Source organism: Lithobates pipiens, unplaced genomic scaffold (assembly GCF_037356315.1).
Source record: "Lithobates pipiens isolate NorthernLeopardFrog02 unplaced genomic scaffold, aLitPip1_a1.2 Scaffold_3, whole genome shotgun sequence".
NCBI lineage: Eukaryota > Metazoa > Chordata > Amphibia > Anura > Ranidae > Lithobates > Lithobates pipiens.
This window is the reverse complement of record NW_027507790.1, coordinates 190,526,902-190,543,434: the sequence shown is the minus strand read 5'-3', so window position 1 is coordinate 190,543,434 and position 16,533 is coordinate 190,526,902. Positions and strand designations below refer to the sequence as shown.

At 42.3% G+C, this 16,533-nt stretch overlaps 1 protein-coding gene across 2 annotated transcripts in view; it reads right to left on the bottom strand.

The window, feature by feature from the left end:
- NLN (neurolysin) overlaps nucleotides 1-16,533 on the bottom strand; it is a 146,949-nt gene that overhangs the window by 99,955 nt on the left and 30,461 nt on the right. Inside the window, exons 2-4 of one of the 2 annotated variants that reach the window (XM_077462645.1) lie at nucleotides 15,213-15,469; nucleotides 11,306-11,454; nucleotides 7,124-7,231 (exon numbers count right to left, since the gene is read on the bottom strand). In XM_077462645.1, the coding sequence (XP_077318771.1) occupies nucleotides 7,124-7,231; nucleotides 11,306-11,454; nucleotides 15,213-15,469 (514 nt within the window). Of the gene's footprint in view, nucleotides 1-7,123; nucleotides 7,232-11,305; nucleotides 11,455-11,587; nucleotides 11,752-15,212; nucleotides 15,470-16,533 lie in introns of those variants that run through there. The other variant, XM_077462646.1, reaches the window with a different exon arrangement.

Sequence of the window (16,533 nt, the reverse complement as noted above, 5' to 3'; positions counted from 1 at the left end):
CCACAACTTCATCCCTGACCTGTCTGGTGTGTACCTTGGCCTTCATGATGCTGTTTGTTCACTAAGGTTCTCTAATAGGTGTACTGGGCTCTCTCCCCTGTTGCTGCATGCTGCTTTTAGCCAGTAGAAAAGAAAATGTAGTAACCGCATAACTGATATCAGTTGTGATGAAACTAGTGGGTTGGAGTCTATACTCAACTTACCATGACAGTTTGTGATCTGCAGAACCTTTTAACCCACAACATTTTTTACTCTTGTTGGACTTGCAGACTCATTCAATAAATACCACAGTTTTACACTATGTGGCGATCTCGCTCTTCTTTTAATCACTTGCATGAGAGGGAAAAGGAAAACAGCAAGGCTGATTTCAGCCTCGTCTGCTTTCCATGGATGGATCCTTAATGGGCTGTGTGAATCCATGCTTTGCTAGGCTCCTATAATGGGGAGCCTATCTATCCAGTAAGGGCACATCTTTTATACTTCAAGGTGGAAGGTGCACTTTGGGTGCCTCTGCTATCCTTCATTCCAGGAATCACAAGGAGTGTTTGGACACATATAGACACTTTTTTGGATTTATTATCCACTTTTTGTTTTGTTTTTTAAGGAACTAGCACGGCAATCTTTTTTTGTTTTTATGCTTTTAGTCAGTGAAAGGGCGAGGGGGGGGGGGAAAGCTGCAGGGGCGTTAAGACAACTCTGATGCATGGAGCAATTAGGGTGTGCAATGGCACATCCGACACACCCCATGTGCACGGCTCTGATTTTAGACAGGTCTGCGGCAGTTACCCCCTTACCCCTGGCCCATTCCGCCCCTGCTAAAGTGTCAATGAGTGTTAACCTTCTAGATAAATGCAGACAAGCATCTTTACTATGGATACCTAAATACACTATTATCCAAAAGCTAAGCGGTTCCTATTCATGCTGCAAACTACTAGAACCGAGCATGATAGTACGGAGAGCTAATTCACATAAACAAGCTTGGAGGCTAAGGTATAAAGTTACCAAATCATGAACTGTTGCAAAAAACAAAAAGTGACTTTAATGTCAAAAATTGCCTTAAAGGCCAAATCCACTTTTCCATGTTACATACATGTTTAGAGTGCAATATGTAACATGGTGCCCAGCTGTCCCCTCGGTTTATTTCTCTGGCAGCTCTTGTCACTTTTTGAATTTGGTGCTGCTGTGTGGCTTCACCCACACAACAGCACCGCAGCAGAGGGTCTTGTAGTTAGCAATGGAACACAGGTGCTGTTATCACTGCATTTTTAGTCCATTTACACTACCTGCATCCCCACAACTGAAGGTCCATACTTCGGTACAGATTTGCAGAGATTCGGTGGTGAGCGAGCTGATGACAGTATTCCAATTGCGCTATTATGGCTATTTTGAGAGTTTATTTTATTGCGGGTGTTTTTAATCAATTTAAAAGATGGAGTACACTATGTCCATGCCTTTATGTTCCATGTGATACGTGTCTGGAGTCTTATGATCCTACTTGCAAGTGGAAGGTGTGGTTACCCTTAATGTGTTAAAGAGGATGCAGATTGTTTTTTCCTCGAGGAGACGTTTTTGCCAGGATAATGCAGAAGTGTTTGCTTTTTATAGAATTAAGGTGAGCAGGTTTATCAGCTGGTGGTGGATGTGCACAGACGCATGAAGAAAGAGTGATGAACACTGGACTATCATTTTTCTCACCAAATCTATTTAGAATTATTAGTTTTTTTTTGGTTTTTACCACACTATATAAAAGGGTTGTACTATACAGATTTATTTTATTTAGGAACACTGGATTATCATTTATTTCACCAATTGAATGTTTTTTTGGTAACACATATATTTAAAGCGGGAGTCCGCCGGGACTCCGCGTTTTTTTTTTTTTTTTTTTAAAGCCAATCTACGCCCCTTTCCGCAGAGAGCTATCCCGGAAGTGGGTGCAGAATACCTGTACTGTACAGGTATGTGCACCCCCCTCCCCCCCTGAAAGGTGCCAATTGTGGCGCCGGAGGGGGGGAGGGTTCCGATGAGCGGAGGTCCACTTTAGGGTGGACCTCCGCTTTAAAGTTAAATCATTTTTGGGGTTTGTAATTTTTTTGATACATAAGGAGCTGTGCTACACTGACTTTGTTTTAATAAATACTGAAATATGTTGCTGATCCCTGCATGAGAAAAGCACAGATTTGCTTTGAGGGACATTGTTACCTTGCCTATTCAGTGTCAAAGTAAAGTCTATGCCTCTGACCACATTCAATTTACCTTTCTAGCGTTCCTCCACTGAGCCTGTCTCTGATGCAGCTGCCACCAAAATTCCTGAATGGCAAGGTGACAGTGTCTCTTTAAATAAAATAAACTTAAAGTTTGCAGTCAGGGTGTCCAAGCTGAGGTGTCCTCCCACACACCAATAGACAAACGGTCATCAAATAAAAGAAGTAGCCGGCAACTCCATAACATTCAGCAATGTGCTGTGAACAAGGCTTATCGCCAAAATTAGTCTGCTGCTGACTGTACTCACTGTGAAGGCTTGAAAATAAAACAGCTTGAAGTTATGGAGTTGCCGGCTGCTTCTTTTACTCGATAACCATCACTACTAACGACACGCACCTATTGATGTAACAACTACATACACCTATTGATAACATCACTACAAACCCCCATCTATTGATGACGCCACTAACGCCATCCACCTATTGATGAGGTCACCAACATTGCCCATCTAATGAAGCTGCCACTGATCATCCTGAACACCAATTGATCAAGTCACCAACACCACCCACCTAGTGATGACTGCACTAACTCCGCCCACATATTGATGATGTCACTAACAGTTCTGCCCATCTATTGATGATGTCACCAAGTCTGCTCAACTAGTGAAGCTGTCACCAATTCTGCCTGCCCACCGATGATGTCACTACTAGTTCCACCTATTATTGATGTCACTTAGATGGCTTTCGTACCAAGCCGCCCATAGCATCGGCGGTAAAACGCTGCAGTTTTTAGCAGCGTTTTACTGTCAGATTTGCAGCGCATTTCGGCCTCTGGCTTTCACACTGGAAACAATGGAGCAGTAGTTTAAGGGCAGATTGCAGGCGCTATTTCTAACGCTATTGCGCCTGCAAAATGCCCTCTGTGTGAAAGGGGTCTGACTCTGCTTACCTAGTGAGGACTTCACTACCAACAATCACTCCAACAATCACTCCTAACCCTGTCCATCTATTGATGACATCACCACTAACCCTGCCAAACTATTGAAGACGTCAATAACTCAGCAACTCTACTAACTGCGTCCGCCTATTGACAAGGACACTACTTACCCCGTCCAACTATTGATGACTTCACTACTAACCCCACCCACCTAGTGTAGACGTGGCTACTAACACCACCCGCAGTTAATTACATCACTAAGTTCTCCCACCCAAAGACATCACTAACTCTACCCATCTTTGGTGACGTCGCCACTTTCTCCACCCGCTTAGTGATGCGGTCACTAATTGCGCACACCAAGTAATGTTGCACCTCCGCCCACCTAGTGATGGTGCAACCATATTGACCCACCTATGGATGCCATCACTAGCTTCGCCCACTTAGTGATGCTGTCACCAACTCTGCCCACCTGTTGATGTCAATACTAAACCCTACCCACCTATTGATGACAACACTACTAGTTCCACCCACTTAGTGATGTTGTATTGATGACATCACAATTATCCTCACCCGCCTATTGATGATAGCACTACTAACTTTTCACATCTATTGATGACATTACTGCTAACAATGCCCACCTAGTAATGCTGTCACCAACTCATCCCGCTTTTAATCACCTTCAGGATCGATCCAAACCCAGCCAAAATGACGGTTCCTGCACTGGAGACACTTCATAGACTAGCATTGCATAGTTGTCTCCTTAATGTGGATTTTTCTCCCAAAAGGGAAGTTCTGCTTGTTTGCATCCCCCCTCTTTAATAATCTGCACTTTTTTTGGGGGGGGGGGGGGGGGGGCGTGGGAGTGGGTAGCTGGTTTTGACAGGTACCCGCTCCCACTTCCAATCAAACCATCAGCCAGCAGCCTTCAGGGACACATCACAGGTCCCAGAAGACTGCAGGCTACACAACTGGAGTGGGAAGCCTGGACTCAAAGTTGATTGAAGAATCAGCTCAGGTAAAGACAGTGCTGATTTCCTAGACGGGTAAGTGTCAGCAACTGCAGTATTTGTGAATTATGTGGGGGGGGGGGGGGGGGGCAGGGGGTGTGGGCCTGGACCTCCACTTTAAAGATGGCCACTGCACTTCTGCATTAATATTCAGTTAAACCCTGTCTACACTGGAAAGCAAAGGCTGTCCTGCAATATCTTTTTAATTAGCTTAGTGAATAGAACTGTAATGAAAAATGTTGACTGTTCTGTTAGTTGAATCACAAAGTAGACATCTTTTTATGTCTGTTGAATGTTCACTTGTCATTAGTTCTTATGGCCAAGTGTTTTCCCATAATAAAATTAGCAAGCAGGTGGCTTAATTTACTAAAGCAAATTTATTCTTCCTCCCTCATTGACTGTGTTGTGTATAATTGTATCTCCCTATATTTGCTAATTCTTTGAAAAAAATGAAATAGGCTTTGCTTTCATTGCTCAACAAATTCATGCTGAAATAAAACAGATGTGTCCGATTTTTATGGCACATCCAGCAGTATTACTGGCCAGAACAGGCCAACATCAATCAAATCCCACGATACTTCTACCTAGACTAGACCATTACAAATCAATGCTATAATAGAATCAGATGCCCATTGTCCCAGAATGAAAACAAGACGCATTCAAATGAATGTACCATGATCTGTGGCATTTGTAATCCTGTTGCTTTTCATCTACTATTTTAGCATGCGTTTTCACATTTCTTTTAGTTTTCCGTTTATTTTTTATTTTTGAACATCTTAGTTTGGCAACAGTGTGTCCTGTAAGTGCAACTGAGCTTTTGTGCCCCATAATTAAGCAATTATTTACAGCATTGAACTGTATTGGTATCATCTAGAAGCATTTTTCTGGGATGATTTTTGGGAGATAACAACTTGGCCAATTTTTTTTTTTTTTAGAAAAATATGTAGAACATTACCGTTTTTTTTTCCCTGAAAATGCTACTTGCCTGACTGTCAGACTTATGTGGCTTCAGTGATTACCCTCACCAAACAAGTATGTGAATCAGAATTTCTGATTTAAATCTTCCTTTTTTTCTGAAAATAATAAACGTTTTGCTTACCTTCTCTGTGCAATAGTTTTGAACCATTCCGAACCTCATTTTCTGCAGTTCCCCACCAGAAATCTTGGTTTCTCCTTTTCTACAAGTGTGTGCTCGATCCTGAGCTGAGCTGTGTGCACCCATAGACACACACACACAGCATGGCTCAGCCCCGCTGCCTCCTCACAGGATAGAACTGACAGAAGCATGCTCACTGCTGCCGAGTCTCCTGTGAGAAGAGAGAGTAGGGAGAAGAGCTGCTGCAGACAAGCACAGCACTGGATCGAGATCAGGCTCAGGTAATTGTTTAAAGGGAGTAGTTTTTGAAAGGCTTTTTTTTCTTAAAGAATGTTAACCCAACATTTCCTATTCCTATGTACCTGCTGCACCATGTTCTTGTATTTAAAAGTATCCTGTTCTCATTGTATTGCTTCCTTTGAGCAAAATCCCTGTTTTTCCGGTTAGTCCCTCTGCTTTCCTATTAAGCACTTGCTGACCAGGTCGGCTCGTTCCCGCCCATCGCCGTAACTGTATGTCGGCTCCTTTAAGAGCCATAGCAGGCACGCATGCCCGCTGCATGGTGGGGAACACAATGTCGTAGTAACAAACAGCGATCTGTCTCTAGTCAGTTCCCCCCCGCCCAAGTTAGAAACAGACATGAGGGAACACATTTAACCCTTTGGTTGCCCCCTAGTGTTAACCCCTTCCCTGCAAGTGACATTTACGCAGTAATTAGTGCATTTTTATAGCACAATCGCTGTATAAATGTCAATTGTCCCAAGAAAAATTGTCAAGTGTCCAGTATGCCGCAATGTCACAGTCCCTGCAAAAAAAATAAAAAATAAATAAAGCAGCTCACCACCATTACTAGTAAGAAAAAATAAATAATAAAGATGCCATAAATCTATCCCCTATTCTGTGGATGCTATAGCTTTTGCAAAAAACAATCAAAATATGCTTATTGGAATTTTTTTGGAATGTTTATTTTTTGTTCATAGCGTAAACAATAAAAAAAAAAAAAAAAAAAAAAAAAAAACGCAGAGGTGATCAAATATCACCAAAAGAAAGCTCTATTTGTGGGGGAAAAAAGATGTCAATTTTGTTTGGGTACAACGTCACACAACCCCGCAATTAAAGCAATGCAGTGCCATATTGCAAAAAAATGGCCTGGTAATTAAGGGGGGAAAATCTTCCAGGGCTAAAGTGGTTAAATACTGACCACACTAAGCATGAGAGCCAGGCATGGTCAGTTTTCTTGCTGTGCTGATCCTTATGCATCTGAGAATAGAGGGTATTTGATCCCTTATTTAAAGAGAGGATAAAATGTATTTATGAAAAATATATATATCTGCCCTGAGCAATGACATGCACCCATCTCAGCCTTCAGAGAGGCTGGAAGAGATGAACTATAATAAAAAAAAATAAAAAAAAAAAGGAAGGAGGATTAAAATAAAAAAGGTGACAACAGTATTTACTACATGAAAAAAAACATCATAGCAATTATTTATGATGCATGCCTTGGCAAGTTGCATGTTATCCAGTAAGGGTTACATCGCTACTTTAATCTACTGTTGAGGGATTAAATGTTTTGCTGGCAATCTCTTAAACTTCAGTACACTGAAATGAATGCTCTGCAAACGAGGCAATTGTCAACAAGCTGCTAAATCTCTCCGTAGATTAAAATGGCTCCTTAGAGCAATAAAGGCTAAACTTTATTAATTACTAACAGGATATGGTCACTATGTTCCTGTGTTTGTGCTATTGTACATTTTCCCTTTTGTTATACTGTAGTTCACATCCACGTTGATAAGCCAAATATAAAACTCTTATGTATACAAAAAGCATTGTAAAGCTCTTTAAAGATGCTATGTTTGATGGCGATTTTTCTTTCAGTACTCACGCTCTGTACTTCCAGGGGAAGGTGGAGTCCATTCCGTTTTCCAATCTGAACAGACTTTTCCAGATATTGTCTAACCTCCGGGTCTAGTTGTTTCAGGTCTTGCATTTGCTGCAAATGTTTATGGCACAAGCTTAGAATTTTACAAGATAGAAATTGAATTTATTTAAAAATGTATCATTTTTTATTTTATTCCAGCTAAAAAGAAAGACAAAAAAGGAACATAATAAATCACTGAATCCTATTCAAAAAGTGCCAAGCAACTCTGATGGTTCTACATGAAAGAAAACTTAAAAGCCGAGTACCACCAAAGTGTGGCACTTACTTTCATTGGTCTCCTCTCCCCCTCCGATGCCCCAATTGGCTAGTTCGCGCCACGGCCCTGTGACATCACTGCAGGGCTCCCTCCTCCCCCTGTCGCCGGGCCAGTAGGAGAAAGAAGTGGGGCTTCACACAGGCACAGTAGGGTTCCCCGGCATGCAGCCGAAAGGCTACACTGCCAGGTTTCTTTACCCACAATAGCAGCGGTAGCACCCGACAGCTGATGGAAACATCAGCTGCGGTGCCAACATCTCTGGACTCCAAGACAGGCAAGTGGGCGATTATTAAAAGCCAGCAGCTGCGGTATGTGTTGGCTTTTAATATTCTTTTGTTTGGGTGGACCTCTGCTTTAATTAACCATAGCTGGAAGGAAAGAAAAGCACTAGGTCCCCCCCCCCCCCATCAACACAGTCAGTGTTGATGGGGGAATCCCTATTGTGCACTGCCTGTGGGGAGTCTTCCCGGCCAGCAGAACATGAGGATTACTGCTAGTGGCTATAGCCGCCGGCAATAATCACATGTAACAGAACATGACAGACTGGTTATACCCAAATCAATCGATGGACCGACTAGGGTACCACCAGCCTACCAACTGATGGATCGAATCTTGACCAGTCCCTGCTGAACCGGCCAAGATTCAATCTATGGCTGGCTTTACAAGGATCCAATCAGCAGATCCTTGCTTTATTAGTCAGAATGATTTGTTATTATGTAGTGAAGCCTCCCTTCAAGTTAACCTTTCAATACATTTTTATGGAAGGTTTACAAAAAATTTGTAAAATTAAAATGATTTGCCACTACTGTCATTATTTCACATTAGAATTGTAAAAAGTACTAGAAGTGGTCATTGGGTAAAACAAAGACGTACATCCTCCTATATCACGGTATCATCAGACTATAGACATACACGTGGCTTTATAAATTCAGAACAATGTGAAGAGAGAAAAGAAATCTAAAAAGGAGTTGAAAAAAATAAGGATGGGGTGGGCACCTACCGTATATACTCGAGTATAAGCCGAGATTTTCAGCCTCTTTTTTGAGGCTGAAAGTGCCCCCCTCGGCTTATACTCGAGTCATCGCCGTCTGACTGCTCGATCAGCGTATCGAGCAGACAGACGGCGGACATACTACAATTTGAAAGCCGCGCCTCCGCCTGTGATAGGCGGAACACTGAATTTCCCAGCAGCCTGTGTTCCGCCTATCACTGACATCGTCTCATCCTCGTCCGTAGTACGAGGATGAGACGATGTCCGTGATAGGCGGAACACAGGCTGCTGGGAAATTCAGTGTTCCGCCTATCACAGGCGAAGGCGGAGGCGGAGGCGCGGCTTTCGAATTGTAGTATGTCCGCCGAGGCGCCGACGAAGAGCGGCGATCCTGGCAAGGCACGGGACGGAGGCAAGGCAAGGCACGGCACGGGACGGGACGGAGGCAAGGCACGACACGGGACGGAGGCAAGGAGGCAAGGCACGGCACGGGACGGAGGCAAGGAGGCAAGGCACGGCACGGGACGGAGGCAAGGAGGCAAGGCACGGGACGGAGGCTCGGGACACAGGTAGGCTGGACACACACACACACACACACACACACACACACACACAGACACACACACACAGGGATGGATGGATGGAGACACACACACACACACACAGGGATGGATGGATGGATGGAGACACACACACACAGGGATGGATGGATGGATGGATGGAGACACACACACAGGGATGGATGGATGGATGGACACACACACACACAGGGATGGATGGATGGACACACACACAGGGATGGATGGATGGATGGACACACACACACACACACACACACACACAGGGATGGACGGACACACAGGGATGGACGGACACACAGGGACGGACACACACACAGGGATGGACAGGCATGTCTCACCCTCGGCTTATACACGAGTCAATAAGTTTGCCAGTTTTTTTGGGGGTAAATTGGGGGCCTCGGCTTATATTCGGGTCGGCCTATACTCGAGTATATACGGTACATTATTTAATTGCGATGGCCAGAGCAGACAGAAGGCTAAAAATATATTTGTTTTGGTTGAAGAGGGGCCAGTTATAAAACTCAATCTTTACATTTAGGTAGCAAATCCAGGGGTTACAAAACTTGCCAAATTTTAATTTTTACATAAAATACAACGCTGGCCAATTTTACATTTTAATCTTGATAGTATCTATGGAAATCAATACTGTCTTCCAGTTCTGTGCTATTGATATTTTTCATCTAGCACTATAAGGAACACCAACTAGGATCTGAGAGTGTTTATTAGATAAAGGTTTCATTTAGAAGGGCCACACAAGTGGGTAAATATTTTTTTTTTTAAGCGTTACCAAACCCAGGACCCAAAATTCACTATATCTGGTCTCCCACAGTACACAGAACATGCAAATGCAATTATTTTAGTAAATATAAACTGCAACAGTATATAGTAGTCTTGTGACTTCTATCAGTATCTGTTTAAAGCTTGTAGGAGGAGTTTTCATTGTGCTCTGACTGTCCAATGAGGGTAAAGGACCCCTGACCCTCTGTCTGGACAGTGCTGATTGGCCCTGTGGCAGTCACACACTTGTCTAGCAAACACACAACACTGAGCCTGTGCAGAGTGTCCCCAGGGCGCTGTACAATAAGAAGATGGTGAGGGGAGGATCAGAGAAGACAGGCTTTTTAAACAATGTGCAGGATTAACCCCTTAGGCTCCACAGTGAGTATAACAAGCATGTTTTACTGCATATACAGACTGATTTTATTGTTGTGGGATTAGGAACACTTTAGGATCCAAGATTTTGTGTATGAGATTATATATCTTGTTCAAAAACTTTGCTACCTGGGTACAAATATACCACATGGGAAACATACTTCTGCTTATTTCACAGCCACGGAAGCAGAAAGATGACATGCCCAGGTAAAATGACAGAAAGACATGAGGAAACCAAGTGCCACCTAAAAAAATCCTTGAAGTCAAGTTCGACACAGGACCACTGGGGCCAAAGATTAAAATTAATACTTTCCCTAGAACCACTTTCCAGGCAGTCATGTATGTTTATCAGTAAGGCTGGGTTCACACCATAGCGATGCGGGAACGCCGCGAATCCACAGCGTTTTCCCGCATCGCATGCCTCCCGCCGGCAGTTCACACTGCCCTATGCGGACTGCTGGGAGTGTCAATGAAATGTTAATGACACCCCCAGATCCGTCCGCATATCGCAGTGCGATCTGCACACTCGCACAGGAATCGGATCGCATGGTGTGAACACCCATGCGAGCCGATTCTGCTGCGGGCCAAAAAAAGGGTCCCGTGCGAGTTTGCAGCGGGAGCGATGCGAATTCAGCCATACTATCTGTATGGCTGAACTCGCATCGCTACGGAGATCGGATGTGATTTGCACTGCAGTGCGAATCACATCCGGATCTCTCACCCGCAGCGGTGTGAACCGGACCTAAAGGAGTTCAAGAGAGCATATAAAACATTGAGAATCCTCCTCTCTTCCCATTAACTTGAAAGTAATTTTTTTTAGTATTTAGAATGACGTGTAAAATATTTAAATATATCAAGGTGAGTGAGAAGCAAGTGTAGAATCTGCTGTAGAATAGGTCACAGATGGGCATCATTGGACCAATAAAACGTCCAATGCGGTGTCGTCTTTTCTTGATCCACGAATAGAAGGTGGAGCGATTAGAGCCGATGAACTGGTCATTCCCTTACAACAAGTTACATTAGCTGTTGTTGGACTAAAATTAACTGCTGGGACACAATACATACTATATGTATTACTGTGTAAAGAAAACACATGGCATCAAAACATGATATGTGTTTGATGCATAACACGACGCTATACTTACATAAAAATGGAGAATACGTTTAAATATATCCTCTCTCATAGTCATCTCAACATCAAAGTCAGAAAGTATCTTGTCAGCTAGTGTACTGGATGAGCGCAATTCCCTACTTGGGGCGACGTGCTGCGGGAAATCTAACATGGTTCTCTCCACTGTTGGGAAATCATGGAAAAAAAAATAAAAAATCAGGATAAATTCACAGTTAGCCTTTGAGTAGCATGCCATTTAAAATTTAAAGGAGAAGTATGGGAATGCAAAAATAGGTATTACATGCTACCCTCATACCTGCATTGCATTCCTCTTTCCTCAGCCCTTTCGTTTTTGCAGAACACCCCCTCTCTCAGTTCAAAAGTTTCCAGGGGGTGGAGGATATGTTGGTGTGCTTGGTGAAGAGATGCACACCCAGGCTGCCATCAAGAACGGGCATGTTCTTCACACGCCTCTGTTTCCATGGCAGCATGTCCCCAGCTAAATCCCAGAAGCAGAGACCATGTGATACATGCTGTGTAGTCCTTACCTTTCTCTGGCTGTTATCTGCAAGCTCTCTCCTCTGCAAGATTACAACACCTCCCCCTGGGATTTGATGTTCCTTCATGTGTCTTCCGAATTCCCTCCCCTCTTCTCCCCTCACTCATTCAAAGTTCATGTGAGCGTCTCGTCCAGCCGATGAGGAGTCACTGAAAACTTCTCATGTACAGAAATGAACACTGGTGATTTCTCTACACATAGCACTGTGTTATATCAGAAGAGGAGACATGGTGAGGAGCATAGTAACATGTGCCCTGTGTCTGTTCTCTCAAATCTACACAGTGCTGGGTGTAGAGAACATACCTGTGTACAGTACATAGGAGAGGGAGACTCAACTTCCCCACATCTAAAGTGGCCCCCCGATATGTCCCCAGAGTCTCCTTTACTGTACCTACAAATCATCCCTCTGTCACTGATCCCATCACCCCCGCCCCCCCAGCACCACCTAATTCATCCATCCCTTGTACTCCTATAGGATCCCATCATCCCCCTTCCCCGTACTCCTATACAATCCCATCATCCTCATGCCCTGTAATCATATACAGCCCATTAACCACATCCCCTGTACTCCTATACAATTCATTAACCACATCCCCTGTACTCCTATACAATCCCATCATCCCCAATCCCCTGTACTCCTATACAATCCCATCATCCCCAATCCCCTGTACTCCTATACAATCCCATCATCCCAATCTCTGAATGGCATGTGATGACTCTGCACGGCATGTGATCCTGTAATACTCTATTACTATAGGGGGTACTAGGTAATAAACCAAATAAGGGGGAGCAAATCTCTGTCTGAGAAGCTCTGGGCTTCAGTATGAGATGTAGATGTGAATGGAAGGTTTCATTGTCTCATAAAAATCGAGATAGTCAATAAAAATTCATTCACAATGTTAGCTCTGATTTTATTCCATTTTACTATACCAGTAATGCATGGAATGCCTGTGTGGCGTCACATCCATATATGTATTCCGCTTTAAAAATATATTGTTTTCATTCTGGTAGATAGTAATATGTAGAGGGCATTTACATACACAGGACTATCAGTGACTTCTCTTACCTTAGTCACTGAGTAAAGTGCCGATATCTCTGCCCGATTCTTCTAACCATGGAACAGACTGCAGAGGAGGGGGGAGGAGGAGGGAGGAGCTACACTCTGAAGTCTCTGATGTCGGCTCTCTGCTCGTTCCAATCAAGATGATAGGAAAGTGGGTGGATCCAGACTCCAGAGCCAGACCATTGTCGGTATACGCTGTGTGAAAGTCTGTAGACCCTCCCACAGGTATTTAGATTGATTTTGACAGAATGGGGGCACTTGTGAGAGGGCTGGAAAGATTTTTTTTTTAGATATCAATGTAAGGGGAAAAAAAAAACCTTCTCTTTTAAAGCACCTGAAAAAGGAATAATGTTACCCACAGCAACCAATAACAACCTACTTTTTATTTCTTTGCTGCCTTTGAAACATGAGCGAACAGGTAGCTTTGGCAGATGATAGCAGTCCATATTGATGAACATCCCCAGTGTATCCTACATGCAATTTGGGGCACACCTTCAATAGATTGTTAAAGTCGGCATCAACCTTTGGAAAAGTTAAAATCTGCATACTTCAGGGGCCTGGGTTTAGGAAGTGCTCCACAGTGACAGATTTTCTAACAAGTTGTGCTTATTAAAACCTTCCATCCATGGTAATCAATTCAAAAGAAAACCTTAGGGTCTCAAGTTTTTACCCTCCTCTGGTCCAAAATCTTCTTCAGCACTAGCAGTACCTGTGCAGTGAGTTCCCATAGACTTGTATTTAGCCAAAGTCTTGTACTGGAGATTCTAGGAGTTTGGCTTCAAGTCTATGGGTGCCAACTGTGCATGCTATAGACCAGCAAACACTGAAGGAGGCCTCTACTGTATGGCAAATGTAACTAGCCATCTGAGTGGGGGGTGCCTGGATTAGGGAGAAAAAGCTGATGGGAATTTTTTTAAAAAGTAAAAAAAAAAAAAAAAAAAAAAAAAAAAAACTTTCCCAGGTAAATTTGTTACCATGCCCAAAAGTTACAACAGGCATAACATCCCAGAAATTCCCAACTTTATTCCAAACTGAAAAAATAGGCTGGAGTTTGACTTAAACCGTTTAAGGACCGCCTCCTGCACATATACGTCGGCAGAATGGCACGGCTGGGCACAAGCATGTACCTGTACGTTGCTCTTTAAGTGCCCAGCCGTGGGTCCTGAGCTCCGTGACTGTGGCTGCGGGACCAGTGGACCCGATTGCCGTTGGTGTCCCGCGATCGGGTCACAGAGCTGAAGAACGAGGAGAGGTCTGTGTAAAAAAAACCCTCTTTGTGCTTCCTACTGAGCCTGTAACTGATCGTCTGTTCCCTGTTATAGGGAAAGACAATCAGTGACGTCAGACGCCAAGCCACGCCCCCCCTACAGTTAAAAAAAATTAAATAAAAACACACACACACACACACACACACACACACACACACACACACTTAACCCCTCCCCACCCCCTACTGGTTAACTCCTTCACTGCTAGTGTCGTTTACACAGGAATCAGTGCATTTAAAAAGCACTGATTGCTGTACAAATGACAATGGCCCCAAAAATGTCTGATGTGTCCGCCATAATGTCGCAGTCACAAAAAAAAAAAATTAAATAAAATCACTGATTGCCGCCATTACTAGTAAAAAAAAAAATATATATATATATATATATATATATATATATATATATATATATATATATATATATATATATATATATATATATATATATATATATATTAATAATAATATTAATAAAAATGCTATAAAACTATCCCCTGTTTTGTAAACGCTATAACTTGCAAACCAATCAATAATTGCTAATTGCAATTTTTTTATCAAAAATATGTAGAATACGTATCAGCCTAAACTGAGGAAAAAAAGTTTTATATATTTTTGTGGGATATTTATTATTATTATAGCAAAAAGTAAAAAAAAATATTGAATTTTTTTTTTCAAAATTATCGCTCTATTTTTGTTTATAGCGCAAAAAACAAAAAACACAGAGGTGCTCAAATACCCCCAAAAGAAAGCTCTATTTGTGGGAAAAAAAAAAAGAAGGACGCCAATTTTGTTTGGGAGCCACGTCGCACAACTGCGCAATTGTCAGTTAAAGCGACGCAGTGCCGAATCGCAAAAAGGGGCCTGGTCCTTTGGCTGCAAATTGGTCCGGGGCTTAAGTGGTTAATATTAGCAATATAGTGTCTCAGCGAACATATGTCAAGTATATAAAAAGGTTATAGCACTGTGGGGCTTGTCCATCTTATTGGACACATTTTAAAAACTTGACACACTACTTTCTTATTAGGTATGTTTTATTAGTAGCAAAGCTTCACCTGCATATTCAAGTTCCAAATCCGCCAAGACTTTCACAGTGTTCTCATATGTGACTTCCTCTACATTCAATGCAGCTACAGCATCATAAACACTCTTTGTTCTTGCAATGAGTTCCTCTGTCCGGGTCTGGATGCTTTCTGCTGACAAGTCCCATCTCATGAGATTCCTATTGCTGGCCAGGCTGGAAGCCATTCTTAAGGTTTTGAGGACATTTGAGCCCATTGTCATTTTCCTGAATGTCTTGCTGCTGTATAACCTGGAATTGACAACAACAATATTTAAAAGTTCTTTTAATAGGCAAAAAAAAAAAAAAAAAATATTTATATACATATATATATATATATATATATATATATATATATATATATATATATATATATATATATATATATATATATATATATTACAGTTATCACTTACTGTAGTGGATGCGTTTTCTTTTTTTTTAAATACAATTTTCAGCAAGTACAGAAAATATCAGTTTATATTGGCAGATATGTAACCCCCAATGCAATGGAGATGGACAAAGTCAGACATGAATTTCAGTCTGGGTAACCATCATGGCTCTTTCCATAGACAAAGTGGAATAAGGAGTGTAGACATCTAGGGACAAGACTGTTATTTTCAGGATTTTCTTATGTGGGAACGATACAACACACACTGAATCATTCTGTGAGAAAAGTAATGAAGCATAGATCCTTTTGTAGAGGATTGAACATGGAGGGTTTGTTAAGGTGCTATATCAGTGATCTCCAAACTGCAGCCTGAGGGCCAGAAGTGACCCTTTGCTAGTTCTTGGTTCATATTCCTCTTAATATGAGACACTATTCCACCCACCGACACAGTGGTACATACTTTCTGCCGTTGACATTAATGGTGGGATACTATTCCCACCACTAATATTAATGATGGGGCACTTTTTTAAAGCGCCCAACTGTCCCCGAGTCCCTCTTTCCTCACTTGTCCCCAATTTTGGTCTCGATATATATATATATATATATATATATATATATATATATATATATATATATATATAAAAATTAACTATTTATTTTTCAAAAAGTGTTTCACAGTGCTAAACCTTTCATCCAAATTCTAAATTGCTTCATTTGTAAATGGTAGTGGTAAAAAAGCACTTGTGAGTTTAACTAATAACTTTTTTTCTATAAATTCTCCTTTAGGCTGGGTTCACACTGCTGCGGGGGGAGATCCGGATGTGATTCGCACCGCAAATCACATCCGATCTCCGTAGCGATGCGAGTACAGCCATACAGATAGTATGGCTGAATTTGCATCGTTCCCGCAGCAAACTCGCACGGG